The following is a 17,503-nucleotide window of genomic DNA, read 5'->3' on the forward strand; positions in this document are numbered from 1 at the left end:
GTCCTTCAATGTTTTTAACAATGCGGAACTCCTTGTACTTCCTAATTATGCTTTGTATGGTGGCAACTGGCACTCGGAACTGCTTCGAAATAGCTTTGTAGCCTTTCCCCTCCTTGTGAGCATTCACAATGTACAACCGAAGGTCCTCACTGACTTCTTTCTTCTTTGCCATGCTGACAATGACCTGAGAATGATTGCATCAGCTCCCCTTAATTTATAGTAAAAAAAGCAGTGTTGTTCTATAACAGTGGTTCCCAAACGTTTTTGTCCATGACCCAAAATTTGAAATCACATTTGCCTCGCAACCCAAATGATACTGGTATCTAGCGTACCTATGATAAAAATTGTCAGAAAAAAATGCTTTTGACATGAAACCCCCCCTCAAAAACTGAGATTCTGAGAGGGGGGGGTTTCAAGTTTCGGTCACGACCCTGGGTTCCCATGGGAACCCCTGTTCTATAACATTTCTCACTGTACATTCAATAGACCGCATTTGTAATGCATTCAGATTGTATGCACACATCTTGGAATAATTGCATAACATTATAAAGAATCTTAGGAACATCAAAAGCATGTGCATTATCACAAACATTGGCCTCAATTCTGAGACTTGGTATGGGGTATGAATAATTTTGGACAGGCATAAAAACAGAAATCTTAACATTTCTATTGTTATGCTCATAATGTTGAGCCAAAATATATGTGGATTTGTACATGCCAACTAAATGTCCTTGGGTGAAATGAAAGTTCCACCACTCCAGCTTGTAGGTATGAGATAAATGCAAAACTCTCAGATTTTTCATAGGGTATGAATAATTTTGGGCTTAACTGTATATTTCAGTTTTTTTTATTTGCTTCTTTTGAAGATCATAATTAAGATAAAGGAAAATTTAATCTCTTGAACAAAATCCTGGACGTTTTTGCTCCCACGGTGAAAAATTAGGAATCACGAATTTTCATCACCAATAGACCACAAAGTTTAAGAAAACTAAGAAACCTTAGATTTGCCATTCAATGTGGAACTCATGACGAAACCAGTCAGACAACCTTGCCTTCGTATTCAAACTCGGGATGAATACCAAATGACTCAACATTGAAACCAAACGTGCAGAGTGCCACATTACCAGTAATCTTTCCTTATGAATCCAACAAACTAAAAAAAACAAACAAATAAATAAAATGCTTAGGTGTTAAATTTTATTGCGTGAAACTGGAAGTTTGACCATCACATTTGTGAAGTGCCCTTCGGGGCCAACCAAAATTATCAACATTTTCACAGTGCAAGGTAATTCAGCACCTGCATTACAAGTCTGCACTTCAAAGAACCCCCAACTTCGTACTCTTCAACATTTTATTTTTGAAACAAAGAGGAATCAGACGAAGTCAAAAATAAATAAATAAATAAAATATTTAAAGCAAGCATGAAGTCAGACTATTATAAGTCAAAACAAGGTTTGATACCATCAATTTTTTGCATTTATAGGTGAGATTTTTTTTATTGGACCATTTCACTTCAACAAGTCAAAATTTCAAAACCAATGTCTTCTGTGATGTCAAAGATCAAGAGCGTGTGCGCACTCGTTGAACACTATGCATGAAGCAATGCGTACATGTAAGAGATAATACAGGGTTTCACTCGCACTGCCGGTCATGAAATTAGTGTGGCCGGCTATGAAGCGAGGCATGCTATGTCGTTATAATGAGTGTTGGCGATTTTGATCAAGCTTGAAGTTAAGATCAAGATAAAGCTCAAGCTTGGTTTCAGACCAGGTAACTCTGCATTGGACATGCTGCTTCTACTCACCAAACAATGGATGGAGGCCCTCAGTATCAGACATGAGATCAGGACTGTCTCTCCAGACAGATCTCGAGCGTTTGATACAGTCTGGCATCTTGCCTTGCTCTCAAAAACTCTCCGCCTCTGGCATCCAAGGCCAACTCCATTCTTGGCTGACTGACTTCCCCCACTCTCATCACAACGTGTAGCACTCAATAGAGTCTTTTTGTCTCCTCTCCCTGTCAAGGCTTGAGTGCCTGCCCCAAGGCAGTGTTCTGGATCCAGTCCTTTTCCTGATCTTCCTCAACGATCTTTCTGACTCTCTGGAAAATCCTCTTTATCTATTTTCTGATGACTCCACCCTCAACCGTGACATCCCTCATCCTTTAGACCTTGAAAAACAAATCACAAACTGGTCAAACACTTGGAATACGTTTTTCAACCATAAAAAAAATCTCACCATCTATCTCCAAAAGGACAGTCTGGCAAACCCTTCGCCACCCTCATCTACATTCTTAACAATCCTCTTGAGAATGTTCAGTCATTCAAACTCCTGGGTCTTACTATCAGCTGTGATCTTTCTTGGGCAAACCACATTTCAAAGTTGGCTTCCAAAGCCAGCTACCGACTGGGCATCCTCCATTGTACAAAAGTCCTTCCTTGGAACACCTGAACGACTATCCACCTGCAAGGCATTTATCTGCAGCTTGATGGAGTCCTTCTCTCCCTCTGGGATAGCTCCCCTGCCTCACATCTTGCTCAGTTTGACACCATGAAAAACCAAGGCCTTCAAGATTATTGGAATCTTCCATGAGGAAGCAGTTGAGTCTATGGGTCTCGCATTTCGCCATCACAGACAGGTCGGTGGTCTCTCTGCCTTCTATTGCCTCCTTTCTGGTTTTGTACCCTCTGCCGTTCGTATGCTTTCTCTCCCTCAGGTTTCTGGGTATACACAGTGCACCATCAAGCCCTTATGGTGAAACTACCTAAAAGACCGATGAATCAAAATTTGAAATCTTCGGTTCATCACGGAGGGTTTTTGTACGCCGTCCAGTAGGCAAAAGGATGGTTCCTCAGTGTGTGACACCAATTGTCAAACATGGAGGAGGAAGCATGATGATCTGGGGCTCTTTTGCTGGATCCAGAGTCGGCGACTTGCACAGAGTGACTGGCACCCTGAACCAAAAGGGCTACCACAGCATTTTGCAGCGCCATGCAATTCCCTCTGGTCTATGCCTAGTTGGCCAGGGGTTCATCCCACAGCAAGACAACAACCCAACACATACCTCCAGGCTATGTCAAAACTACCTGAGAAGAAAAGAACAAGACGGTAGGCTTCAAATCATGGAATGGCCAGCACAGTCTCCAGACTTAAACCCCATCGAGCTGGTTTGGGTTGAACTGGACAGAAGGGTGAAAGCAAAGCAAACTACAAGTGCAACACATTTGTGGGAACTTCTGCAAGTGTTGGGAAGAACTTTCCGAACAATATTTGATTCCCATAGTAGAAAGAATACCACGAGTATGTTCGGCTGTTATATCTGCAAAAGGTGGCTACTTTGATGAGTTAAAAATTTAGATTAAATTTTGTTCAACAAAACGATGCCATGATTTCTTTTTTTATCTGCAATTGTTTATTTGTTCTCGGCTTTAATTTCAGAGTACATTGAAACATTAAACTCCTTAAATTTCAGTAAAAACTGGAAAAATGGGGGTGTTCTAAAACTTTAAACCGGTTGAGTACATTTAAAAAGCTAAGTGCATGTTTTACACGAAATGACGCACGAAAACTCTTTTGGCAAAGGTAGACATTTCATAACCTTATTTCTCTCACCATACAGGTAAAGGATTTAGTTCCTATCCAATACATGATACTTCTCATCTTTATAGTTTATAACTTGCTCGATAAACCCTGTAATCATGCTGAAGCAAAATCCAGATGGTGACAACTTTCATCAAACAACCTTCACATTCCTGCCCATCGCCAGGGAAATGCATGCACTCCAAACTCAAATGGATAGTTTGAACCCATCATGGTTTGAAAACGCTGAGGCATTCGAAGTTTCCTAGTAATTTTAAAAGTCAGTGACAAAGTATTTTTTTTGGTACAAATCAAAAATTCCCAAAGCTATTCTAAATTTCTTCGCATCTTGGGAAGAATGTGGTTAGAAAGTCAGCAAAGAGGGAAAGAAGAGACAAAAGCTGTGAACCTCACCAAGATTTTCCTGTAGTTGTGTTGAGCACTGTTTACCAGCAGCCAAAGTTTCTCAAATGCCAGTGGGGTAGGCAACAGCAAGCAGTAACTAAGAGCCAAGTTTATATCCACCACCCGAGAATTCAGCACCTGTATTGTGCCAAAGCAGTGCATTAGACAAACATTCAGACATTATAATTGCCTTGGGCACTGTATCTACCATTCATTTGCAAAATAGATTCGAGAACAACGGAGCATCCGAAATGCAAAAAGTTTCATTTCTGAGTGTAAAGCAAATATTGGTAGAAACTCGGGGATGTGGCATTATTGCTTGTTATAGTCTTGAGTTTAAATTTAGGTTTATATTCGTACAAATACGGCTTTGTTGGGATCTCTTTGTGTTGAAACAGATGTTCCAGTTTGTCATAGTTTTCTTATCAAATTTACTTGTGCTTTATCTGATCAACCATTTGAGGGTGAAGTATTGGATTCAGTGGGCATAATTTGTGGATGGACTGGTCTCTAGGCTGGATTTCTTGAATTTAATTTCAGGCTTTTACGACAAGCCGGAATCACTGAATGAGGGGGGGTTATAAAGTCCCGACCCCACTTGGAGGCCCCATATCCACCATTGGTTGGAATTTTGTTTTATTTATTTGGGAAAGGAACTAAAGGCAGAGCAATAGGGAATAAAGGAGCATCAATGGATCATTGCAGTACACTCATAGTTGCAGCGATAGGGGCAATATCACTCCTGGAGATCAAAGCTGAGAGCAAGAACATGGCAGTGGTTGTCGGGACGTTATACGGCAGGGTAGTGAACTCCATCGACTAAAAAAATAAGACTACAACAAATCCAACACTCCTTGCCCTCCCAGTCTCCATTCTGGTTAAACTGTTGGCAACTGTTTGCGCGAGAAAGACCAGCACACCGTTCAATTTGACTCCAGGAAACTAGACTTTATTTTGACAAGTTTTGCCAAAGAATAACCTATTCTCTGTACATTTACACCACCAATGGTGGATGTACATTTCTCCTGTTCTCTAAAATTTGGTCTTGGAGAAATTTGTGCTCCAAGAGCATTCAAAATTCAACTGGTGCCAGAAGAATGAGAGTCCAGTTGAGACCACTCAGATTTTTCCTTCCATGTCCATTTTGTCTTATTACTAATGTTTTGTGATTAATTAATAGCCGCGCAGCAAAGGATCAAATTTTTCATTATTACCGCCACAAAAGATGGACGGAAGTTATGTTTTTACCCCTGTTTGTCTGTCTGTCAGTCTGTAAGCAGGATATCTCAAGAGTTATGGACAGATTAAAACAAAACTTTGTGGACAGGTTGGGTGTGTGACAAGGATGAATAGATTCCATTTTGGTGAACATCCAGATCTGGACACAATAATTTTTTTTGAATTTCTAAAGTGATTCTTCACCATTGAGAGGTGGGGCCAAAACAATAGATACTCGTAGCATGATATTTAAAAATAGTTGTGGAGAGATTATGACAAAACTTTTGGAGTTTGGACGGATTAGTTAGGTAGATGATAATAACAAGCCGATTAGATTTGGTTAACAACTGGATACAGATCCAGCCTATCGGTGGGATACAAAACGTAAACTGTTCAACCTGGTGGAAGTATGCGCTCTAACAAGTACCATTCTAGTTTTAATGTTTTGTTGTAACTAAACCTTGTTGAATGACAGCCTGTTATGAAACCGACATGCATTTCTATGCTTAGAGACGATTGAATTTGTTTGTCACCATGTTTTCTATGATCAAAGTTCAAATCTTTTGTTGATAAGCATTTTGTCCCATCGGATTGTTGGAACGCTGCACACATTCCGTGCATGACTATTTTGTGTTAATTTAATTGGATAACAAATTGGAAACTTTGGATTTTTGTGCAATTGCCATGTTCTTGGTTTTCTTGACTTGGGCACCCTCTCATTAAAGGGATGATGACTGAAAATGAAATTGGGCAAATTAGGCAAATGCAGTCAAATTACTGCTTAGCTATTCTTGCGAATTAACCAAAATGAACAGGTCCATCAGACCAGATGGGTGCGATGCAACTATCCTGAGTTCATGACAAGATATCATCACAAAGATCATCACCTTCCCCACCCCATAGCCACAAAGTCGTGATGAAGCAAACAGGTGGATGAGAACATTCAACAAAACATCTTGACATCATAGTAGAGAGAACAGCCCGTTTAAACAAACCCTCTGAAGAACAATGTGCTGAAGGTTGCAATTCACCAACTGAGGCTACACTGGAACATTAACAGTCGTCAAAATGGACCTCATCAAAATCTAACGAACTCAGGTAAGAGCATTTTTCAAACAAATTGTCTAACCACGCACCTAAAACACTTCCTGTCCACTCATGTTTGCTGCATCTTGTATGATTAATAGTGCCCAACACAATTTGCTCTTGTGAGCGATAACGTAATAATAATATCACATTCAATATTGCTGTAAAGATATTTGCAAACGTACCTTCTGAATCAGTGACAAAGTCACATGCTTTGTGGTTTCATTGCATTTTTCATAACAGGAATGCCAGGTGTCTTTCTGTTTTGTCAACCAGGAGTCGCTATAGAGCTGGAAAAAAGTTTGTATTTGGAGAACAATCCAAGTTTCTCTTAATCTTCAAATGATACCAACTGACAATCCTCAATTTCAACAGAAAGGTTAATTTCAGACAATGAGCAAGGACAAATAAACTGCATTGAAAAGAAATCAAAATGAAAAAAACTGTCACCTTCTGTGCAAGGGACTGGCATTGCATATTGGCTGAAAAATTCATCTGCAACATCGACTGATAGTTCAAAAGCACCATGAGGGTCAACTGCATCTGACTGCTTTCTTGCAATGAGCGAACGAGTGCGTTGATTGGTCTCTCCAACCGGTGCAAATCTTCTTCAGCAGAGCCTTACATCAGAAAAATGGACACAAAGGTAGGCAGACTTAACCAACAGAAAAACAAGGCAAATTTTATTTTATTTTTAAACTGATAAAAAGTTTCTCGATAAATCACATGTCGACATCAGCATTCCATTTTGGACTCTGTTGTTACTGCAACGTGACCATACTTAAGTGTATGTCACAGGATATTTGCATGTGTACTCATCTCTACCAATAAGTGTGTGTGTGTGTGTGTGTGTGTGTGTGTGTGTGTGTGTGTGTGTGTGTGTGTGTGTGTGTGTGTGTGTGTGTGTGTGTGTGTGTGTGTGTGTGTGTGTGTGTGTGTGTGTGTGTGTGTGTGTGTGTGTGTGTGTGTGTGTGTGTGTGTGTGTCCTAAATAACTCCAAAAACATGAAACCAAGCAGCATGAAACTTTGCATACATACAAAGAAAACTCCAAGGAAGTGCATGACTGAAAATTGGCTGTTTGGGTTAATTAAAACATAACACCACTTTTGAAGATGATTAACGGCGTTATTTAATTATATCCTATTATCAGGCACATCCTCGGCCAGCTTGCTCTCTGGGCACTTCAGGCATATCCTGGGTAACCTCGCTGGGGTCTGAAGCCAAAGTGTTTTTTGGCCTGGTAAACCATGCCTCGACTTGGACAGGCCGCAACAATTTCTTCACGATAAAGTTACTTCCCCCCCCCCCCCCACTTTCCTCACTCATATTATGGAATGCCTGTTCATCATTGCGGCGCACACGGACATGGTACATATGGATAGATTTGATAAACACCGCCCAGACGCATCTGAAGAAAACACCACAGGGCACTCAAGGTTCACCAGCAACTCCCTTCTGGCAAAACTACCAAAATCAAGAATGACTGCTCACCTTCACTATTTAATTCCTATTTTTTTTTCTGCCTCTGGAACAAATTCCCAAACTCTCTTCAATCCCACTCTTCCCTCTTGGTCTTCAAAACAGCTGTTCACCACCATCTCTATCTTCCCCCATCCAAACCATGATCTTTTCTACCCCTGTTAATGTTAATTAATGCACCCCATACAAACTTCCAAATTCCCTGCTTTCCTTCCTGAAAGTCCCTGGAGTGTCCATCTTGGTTACCCCGTGTGCCACACCCCATCCCTCTCCCTTCCACAGATCTCCTAATGTCTCTGTTCCACAATGTTTTGTGCTTCCAACTCCTGCCCTTCTCGTCTCCTGCTCCCTTTGTTGTACATTCTGTATGTTAGCTCTTACATGAGCCTCAGAATTGTTTGTGTAGTTTGTGAGAAGAAAGCAAATACCTCTTTAGGGGGGCAATCCCCCCCCCCCCCAGAAAGCTCCCTCCGTAGACCTCTGAGCCCAGATTTTTGTAATGCCGTGAACAAACTTTGAGACATCACAGGTGATGAAGGTTGTGTTCTTTCATCGGAATTGCACGTATAGTTTCTGAGAAGAAAGCAAATACCTCTTTTGGGGAGCAATCCCCCCTATGGACCCCCTTAGACTGATTTTTTTTAATGGTGTGAACACGCTTGGGTGCATCATGGGTGATGAAGGTTGTGGTAAAGTTTAATCGAAATTGTATGTGTAGTTTCAGAGAAGTTGCAAGTATTTGTGGATGAACGGACGGACGGACTAATGATGCGCCATCCCACAAGCTCCCTGGGAACTACGTTCCAGGTAGGCTAAAAAGAGGACACACCAACAGAGGGGGCAACAAGCAGGGGAATGGGCAAATGTGTTTCTTTCAGAATCATGTCCAATTGATTGAATTGGCCACAAGTGGACTACAATCAAGTTGTTGAGACATCTCAAGGATGATCAAAGGAAATTGGATGCACCTGAGCTCAATTTGGGGTGTCAGAGCAAAGGGGTTGAATACTTATCGATGCAAGACATTTCAGCTTTTCATTTTCAATGACTTAGTAAAAATTTTCTCAAAAATAAAATTCCACTTTGACATTATGGAATATTATTATCTGGAGATAAATGACAAAAAAAAGATCTCAATTTAATCCATTTTTAATCAGGCTGTAACAACAAAATGTGACAAAAGTCAAGGGATGTGAATACTTTCTGAAGGCACTGTACATACATACATCATTGAGCAGTAAATATGACTGAATTTCCCAATGGATTCCATGGCAGCAGTCTTGTATCTCCATTTGAAATCCTCCATTACATTTACATTACATGCATATCTGTCTGGCACACCCCAAATTGCTTTCCAAGCTGTCAGATTATGGTGTTAACGGTGCCCTCCTGGACTGCTTATCAGACTTCCTGTGAGTTATCAAGCAGCAAGTCACTTTAAATGCCATTCTCTCCCATACTCCATCTCCAAAGGCCAGCATCCCACATGGTTATGCTGTTCACTGGTTCCAATGCTGTTCTTGATCTGTGTCAATGACCTCTGTTCATCAATGGAAATCTATTGGATCACTTTGGAGATTACTCCACTATATGAAGGATCATCGCAGTTGACATTAAATCCTTTCTTTTCTCCAATGGCCTCATCTCAGATCATCAATTTGGATTCAGATCAGGTCACTCCAACTTGGACATGCTGCTTCGACTCTCCCAACAATGGAGAGAGACCCTCAATATCAGACACGAGATCAGGGCAATCTCTCCAGATATATCTCAAGCTTTCGATGCAATTTCTCACCCTGCCTTGCTCTCCAGACTCTGTATACAAATAAAAACATTGGGGCAATACCCATGGGCACTCACCCGGTAGTGGCTGGATAAGATAACCTGGTCACCACTGGTAGGCATGGATTTTCCACAAAATATGTAATGCAGAAGAAAGTAAATACCTATGGAATTTTTTTTTTAATGCCATGAACAAACTTTGGTACATCATGGGTGATAAAGGTTGTGGTGAAGTTTCATAGAAATTGTGGGTGTGGTTTCGGAGAAGAAAGCAAATACATATTTTGGGGGAAAACCCCCGTAGACCCCTCCTCCCCCATAGACCTCGATTTTTTAAATGGCGTTGTGGAAGTAAAATAATTAATCCCATCTTGTGAAATGTGAATAATATGTGACACCAACAATTTTTGGACATATAAGGTGATAGAAAGCTCTGCGGATCACATGACTATCGCAAAGCATTGGTGTTTCTGTATTGATCATGCTGAAACAAATTTTTTTCCACATTGGGATAACTGCTCTTTCTCCATAAATTACGTACTCATTTCTCTTTGTTTGCTTTCAAATGCTTTAAACAATATGGAGGTACAAAATCTGTTGTAAAGCATGGCTAAAGTCACTGTCATCATATAAGGAATGGTTTGCCAGAAAGCATCATGGGTAAAGACACAGACACAGAGTTGAGATAAAGATTTAAAATGCCTGCAGCATAAAACATGCTTATTCGGTCTCTAACAATGAGAAAGTCAGAACTCATTACGTTTGCAGAGTGGACTGCCTGCAGTTTGTGAGTTTCTTTGTTTTACTCGTTGCAATGTTTGCTTGACAAACCATGAATGAGTGAAATAAAACCTTTGTTCAAATATACTGTGGTGTTGTAAGTTCCATATAACTGCAACATGTCTTTCAAAAACTTAGGATCATTGATTAAGATATTGTTTGCCTTTCTCATTGTTGAGAAAGTGCTCTCCTGAATCCACGAGTAAATGCTCAACACCACCACGATACCACTCAGAGTGAACATTTCAAACCAGATGACTTTCAACACATGGCAATAATAATAATAATAATAATAATAATAACGTAATAATCCCAAGAATAATAATAATAATAATAACAAACGTATAATCCCCATCCTGGCCCAAGCACATCTGGGCCTGATGAAAGATCCGATTATTAGTCCATGCTTAGTTAAATGAAATGTATACCCATCTCTTATGTTTGCTGCTCTGATACTTTAAAATATACTTGATAATGGATCATCGCATACTGATAGTTGTTTTATAATGAATAGATATAGTGTGCGAGTTAACTGTGTAACAATATAATCTTTTTATTCCACTTGGTTGGTAAGTTAAGTGAGATAAAGCTGCCTTTGTTCAGGCACCAGTGAGAAGCAGGAATGCTTCATTATAATTAATAAATAACAGATTTGTTGTGTGGTAAACCTCGAGGAATCACATCAACACGGGGCATCGTAATTATGAAATGAAGTATACATTATGCAATAGTCGTGAAGGGAGAGGACAGCAAAGTAATGCAAATATCTGTTAAAGCTTGAAAGTGCTTGAGTACATACCAGAGGAATTTGCATTTGAAACAGACATGACCATGTCCTTGAAAATGTTCTGTTTGTCTCTTTTCAGAATGTGATTGGTCAATTTGCTTACATGCGAGTAGAACACCCTCCCATTTCTCTTCCCTATATAAGAAACTCTGTTTGGAACATCTAGCCAGAGAGCAATCACGTTGCATTGATTGTCTTTCTCCATGATCTTGTATTAAAGAAATTATTCAACCTGTATTGCGACTGGAGTTACTTGAGTCAGGTTTCGAGTTTTCCAACACAACGTAAACAAACTTTGGTTCATCACGGGTGATGAAGGTTGTGATAAAGTTTCATCGAAATTGTTTGTGTAGTTTCGGAGAAGAAAGCATATACATATTTTGGGGGGCAACCCCCCCCCTTAAATCTCATTTCTCATCCCACCTTGCTCTCCAAACTCTGTATACAAAAAAGAACAACGCAAGAGTGGAGTTGGCCTTGGATGCTATGGTTTAGACAAAGTCAACGACCTTTGAAGAGCAAGAACGTAGAACTGCAAAGCAAACTATGGGAAATCCCTCTTTGTAGATCCTCAGAAAAAAAAACCCATCAATTGCTTGGAAAATGTCTTACACACCAGAAAATTTTAAAATCATTTTAGTCCTTCAAAAGGACCAGTTAACAAATTTGAAAATTAATTTTTAGTCAACTTCAAAGAAAGTTTCTCTTGAACACTGTCAACAAACTACAGATTACATATCCCATGTGGCCTCTAAATAAAGCTACATGTGGCTACTGCCTTGGAATTTTTCACAGGGTCGAGTCGTTCCTCGGCATTTTCCAGTGTACAAAGGCTTTGATCTGAAGTGTCAGAATTTGGCACCTGCTGGTGGACAAGTCCCACTGCTTCCAATTTTATGCACCCTACCACCTCCCACTCTCCTCCATCAGGCGAGACTCAATACCACTTTCACCTGAAATTACTCTCATTCTGTGACGTGCATCCAAACTTTCTTATCCTGTTTCTCTTTCACCCCACTTCTTTACTGTTCAACCTTTGTCCCCTGTGTTATTCCGATATTCCATCCATCTATCAATCCATCCATCCATCCATCCATCAGGACCATACTCTGTGCAGAGCGAGCATTTGTGCTGCCTCAGTAGTCTCCTTGGCTATTGGGCAAAATCAATGATGAGTCGCCACTCTGACACAGGATACCAAGCTGGCACTCATTTTGCTGACATCGGAAGGATGACAGGCAGAGTCAACCTCACCTGGTATTAATTAAATGACAGAGCGGGATTTGAACTCAGGACCTTTGGATCGCAAGCCCACCACCCTAACCATCAAGCCAACACTATATATATATATATATATATATATATATATATATATATATATATATATATATATATATATATATATATATATATATATATATATATATATATATATATATATATATATATATATATATATATATATATATATATATATATATATATATATATACCCGTTGGGTTGATGACCCGTGAACCTGTTGGGTTCCCATTGTGACAGCGGTTGTTAAAAAACATAATTTACAAGAAAATTTAAAAAAAGAGAGCCCCAACGAACTATAACACTGAGATTGTTTGCATTGATCAAATAATCCCAAAGAGAACTTGACTGAATCGGGAATTGATTTTTTAATAATTTTTTTCATTGTCCGATTTGAACGAAACTTGATATTGCGCGCCAATGTGAAAAAAAAACAGAAAAGAAAGTCGAAGAAATTATTGTGCAAAATCTTCGAAACACAATTTTATTTATTAATGAACACAGAAGTATCAGATCAAAATGGCGGTTTATTTTATGCTTAAAAATAAATCGTTCTTTGTCGATACTAAATGTTTGAGATTTTAAAATAAATCATTTCAAGAAAAAAAAAAGATAGCTCCAGCTAACTATACCACTGAGGTTGTTTGCATTGATCAAATTCTCCCGAAGAGTACTTGACAGAATCGGGAATTGATTTATAATAATTTTTTTCGTTGCCCGATTTGAACGAAACTTGATACTGCACACCGCAGGAGAATGATGAGTAAAGTGGCCCTAAAATGTTTGCGCTGTCATGTATTGTTTCGGCTGTATTTCGGGAACATACATACATACATACAAGCAGGTAGGCGACATGGGTGGTCGCGAGACTAAGGCGAATTTGAAATATGTAGATAAGAGAACCCATCAGATGGCATTTTTGCCGTTCATTGTTCCATACAGGAACATGACGAGCAACTGTCCATTCATCATTTGTGTTCGATTCCCTAACTCTACGATAGGGAATCCCAACGCGAACGTTGGGGTGAAAGCATATAGTAATATAATTGCATACTAGTCATACAGTTTTTGATGGATCGGGCTGAAAATTTTTGACAACTCGGTTGATTATAGTCCGCATAAAAGCGCGGAAGCCGATTTTTGAAAAAAAAAAAATTCGGATTTTTTCAAAAATTTCAAAGTCCCGTTGCGAGGCAACGGTGGCGTTCACAGCAATGGTGCTCAAAAGCATACAACTAGATCCTGGTATGAACCTACCAGTCAAGTTTCATCAAAATCGGTTGACTCCTCTGGCCTCCAGAGCTGTCCATTACATACAAACAAACAGACCAATATACAGACAGACTGCAAACCTGAGACAAAGGGCAGTCTAGCGACCACCCAACATACATACATACATACATACATATATACAAGATGAGAGTTTTAGTAATATTTCGAATGTATATATATATATATATATATATATATATATATATATATATATATATATATATATATATATATATATATATATATACATACATACATATATACATACATACATACATACACAATATATTATATATTATAGACAGACAATTACAAATATATTTATATTTGCCTGGCGTTGGCTTAAATGTTTGGGTGGTGGGCTTGTACAAGGAAATACAATGAAATCAGACACAGGTGGAGGTGAGTCAGCCCATCATGCCAACACGAACACCATACTAATTTATCAACGCAAGATCCAAAGAAGAAAATGCAAATGTTTTTTTTTTGGAATTGATTTATTTTAAGTTTTTGTAGTGTTTGTATTTATTATCTTGCCAAAACGAAGTTTTTGCAAGATATGTTCATCAGCTTGTATGTTTTTTTTTTTGTTTGTTTGTTTGTTTGTCTGTCTGTAATCACGTATAAAAAATTCTGCAGAGCACAGTTATCGTTGGAAATTTTTGTAACTTCGCATATCAGAGGCCTATAGAGGTCCCTTTCAGTGCATAAAATTTTGAAGGTCAAGGTCAAAGGTCAAGGTCACTTTGTCGCAAATCAGGGGAGTCAACGAAACCCTTATTTTTTGAGTAATTTTGATCGGATCGTCTTCAAACTTCATGGGAATACAGTTCATGGTCTGGTGCTCTGCTGATTAATTTTTGGTGGTGATTGGCCTTGACCTTCATGGTTAGCACCTGAGGTCAAACATATTTGACCCCAAGATCAAGTTTTCAAGTTTTAGAAACCATATCGTGTAGTACCTCAAATTGAACACCTCGATGAGTGCTTTCTAGATATGTCAAGCTTGAGACATTATGACGTCATTTGGTGACGTTATGAGGCAAAAGCATATTTTTCATGGTTACTCTGTAGAACGATTCTCATCGGAATCTCTCGTAGGCAGATATTCCTCAAGGAGTCACTCCTGGTGGATAGCAGCTCTGTTCACCTCAGTGTGACCTTAAAGAAGTCACACGTGGTCACCTTTTGGCAAGATATGGATCACCCTGCGGGTGACATTGGTTTATTTATTTGTTTGTTTTTTTCTTCTTCCCCTCAGAGGAGTGGGCATGGGCTTGGTAAAAACACACATTAACCACACAACACCCCTTGACGAGACCCCCCACCAACAGCACTCCGTACACATGCGCACAATCACCCATCAATGCTGATCATCATCCCTATACCCCTCCATCTCCATAACTTCCAGGTACATATCTAATTACAATTTTAACTTATCTACTTTTTGTGCTGCCACTATCATTCCAGGGAGGCATTCCATGCATTCACTACTCTCCGAGTAAAAATCCCCTGCATTGCTACCGTCTTAACCCTCCCATTCTTTACTCTCAGGCAACGGCCCCTGGTCCTATCACTGTCTACTTTGTTGAATAATTCATCTGCACACATTTTATCAATACCTCTCATTATCTTAAACATCACGATCATATCTCCTCGTAACCACCTCCTTTCTAGTGTATAAAGCCCTGTCTCCTTCAGCCGCTCCTCATAGCTGAGTCTAGCGAGGCCCGGAATCAATCTAGTAGCCCTGTGCTGAATCCTCTCTGTGGCATCTATGTCCTTCCGTAATTGTGGTGACCAGAACTGCACACAATATTCCTATACAATGTGAACACCACCTTTTGATTTATTAATGATCCCCTCCAAATACAACCTAAAACCCTATTTTGCTTTACCTATAGCTGCTTGACACTGTGCCGACTGCTTACCTCCCATATCTATTACCACCTCCAGATCCTACTCCTGTGTGACATGCTCCAAAATTACTCCTTGCATCCTGTAATCTCTATTTTCTCTTGATACAATGTTAACACCACCTCTTGGGATCCTTGGCTCCCGAGTTCAAATCCTGCTTTGCCATTGAATTAATTAATACCAGGTGGGGTTAACCCAGCCTGTCATCCTTCCGAGGTCGGCAAAGGGAGTCCAGGGTTGCGGGGATAATCGAGCCATTCGAGTATCCTGTGTTGGAGTGGCGACCCATCCAAGAGTGTGCCCGATAGCCCAGGAGACCGTTTCGGCAGCACAGACGCTCTGTCGAGTGTGGTCCCGATGGATGGATAGATGGATTGAAATATATATAGATATCATTCAGAGATCATGGGTGAAGAAATGACCTTCGTTGTTATGGGAGAACAAACCTCTTAAAGTTCAAATTGGAGAGAAAGAAAATACAAGAAAGAAACGCTCACTATGTCTCTTCGAAAGGACCGTTTAGAAAACCCCCCCATCCACTTTCTCAACAATCCTCTGGAAGAAGTCTTTTCTTTCAAGCTTCTGGGTCTCACTATCTGCCATGACCTTTCCTGGGAAAATCACATTTCCAACCTCGCCTCAAAAGCCAGTCGCCGACTGGGAATCCTCCGTCGTGCAAAGTCCTTCCTCGGCCCTCTTGAGCTCCTGACCACTTACAAAGCTTTTGTCGCCAGCCTGATGGAGTACTGCTCTCCCCTCTGGGCTGGTGCTCCTGTCTCCCACCTTTCTCGGCTTCACGCTGTCGAAACCAGGGCATTTAAGATCATCGGCATCTCCCGCAATGAAGCTGAGTCTTTGGGCCTCTCACTCAATCACCACAGGTTGGTCGGTGGTCTTTCTGTCTTCTACCGACTCCTCTCCAGCCTTGCCCCCCTGCTCTCTCTGCGATTTGTCCCCACCACATTTCCACAGGGCGCTCAAGGTCCGCCAACAACCCCCTTCTGGTAAAACTACCAAAATCACGAATCACTGCTCATCTTCACTCTTTCATTCCTCTTTTTTTCCTGCCTTTGGAATAAACTTCCTCACTCTATTCTTTCCCATTCTTCCCTCCAGGCTTTCAAAACAGCTGTTCACCACCACCTCTTATCTTCCCCCATCCAAATCCTCGATCTTTTCTACCCCGATAATCCACCCAAGCCAACTTCCTTCAATTCCCCTGCTTTCCTTCCTGAAAGTCCCTGTAATGTCCATCTTCTCTTCGCCATGTTCCCCGTCCCATCCCCATCCCTCTCCCTTCCACAGTTCACCTAATGTGTCTGTTCCCCACTGTTTTGTCCCTTCCACTCCCGCCCCTCTTGTCTCATGCCCCCTTGCTGTGAGTTGTGTGTTAGCTCTCATACGAGCCTCGACCAAGGTATACAAAAAAAAAAAAAATACAAATATGGAGAGAGAGTCCACGAACAAAAACAACACAGGACGAGTTTCAAGATTGTTGAGCAAAAACGATCTTTGGGATTAAAAGCATCATCTTTACTTGATTCCCTCTGCTGGTACTTCATATTACAATGTTACAGAAACCAAAGCTAAGCATGGAAAAAAAAAATTGGAAATAAAGAGTAAATCCTTACCAGCTGACCTTCCAACAAAAGCAGAACATTTCAATGGACTCTTTCTCCCTGTGTGAAGAAACAGGAAAAAAATTATTATAATTTTTCACCCTTTTGTCAGTTACAAACACCATCAGCAGCAACCACAACGATTAGTTGCTCAACAAGTATCCACAGCAAACTGCAAGCAATTACAAAATATTATTAGATTCATTCACCAATATGTGGCAGTTGTGGACCAATGATGTTGGTTATCTCATAGACAACAGGTATTGTCTGGCTGGCAT

At 40.2% G+C, this 17,503-nt stretch overlaps 1 protein-coding gene across 2 annotated transcripts in view; it reads right to left on the reverse strand.

The window, feature by feature from the left end:
- The window catches only part of KNTC1 (kinetochore associated 1), a 185,212-nt gene that overhangs the window by 70,416 nt on the left and 97,293 nt on the right, over positions 1-17,503 (reverse strand). For both annotated transcript variants that reach the window (XM_085852909.1, XM_085852910.1), the window contains exons 37-41: positions 17,435-17,503; positions 17,238-17,285; positions 6,738-6,907; positions 6,473-6,577; positions 3,993-4,121 (exon numbers count right to left, since the gene is read on the reverse strand). The exon at positions 17,435-17,503 is cut by the window's right edge and continues 82 nt beyond it. In XM_085852909.1, coding sequence (XP_085709035.1) covers positions 3,993-4,121; positions 6,473-6,577; positions 6,738-6,907; positions 17,238-17,285; positions 17,435-17,503 — 521 coding nt within the window. The remainder of the gene's footprint in view (positions 1-3,992; positions 4,122-6,472; positions 6,578-6,737; positions 6,908-17,237; positions 17,286-17,434) is intronic.

The sequence above is a fragment of the Eptatretus burgeri genome, chromosome 13 (genome assembly GCF_056783735.1).
Source record: "Eptatretus burgeri isolate ZD-2024b chromosome 13, Ebu_testis_v1, whole genome shotgun sequence".
Classification (NCBI taxonomy): Eukaryota; Metazoa; Chordata; class Myxini; order Myxiniformes; family Myxinidae; genus Eptatretus; species Eptatretus burgeri.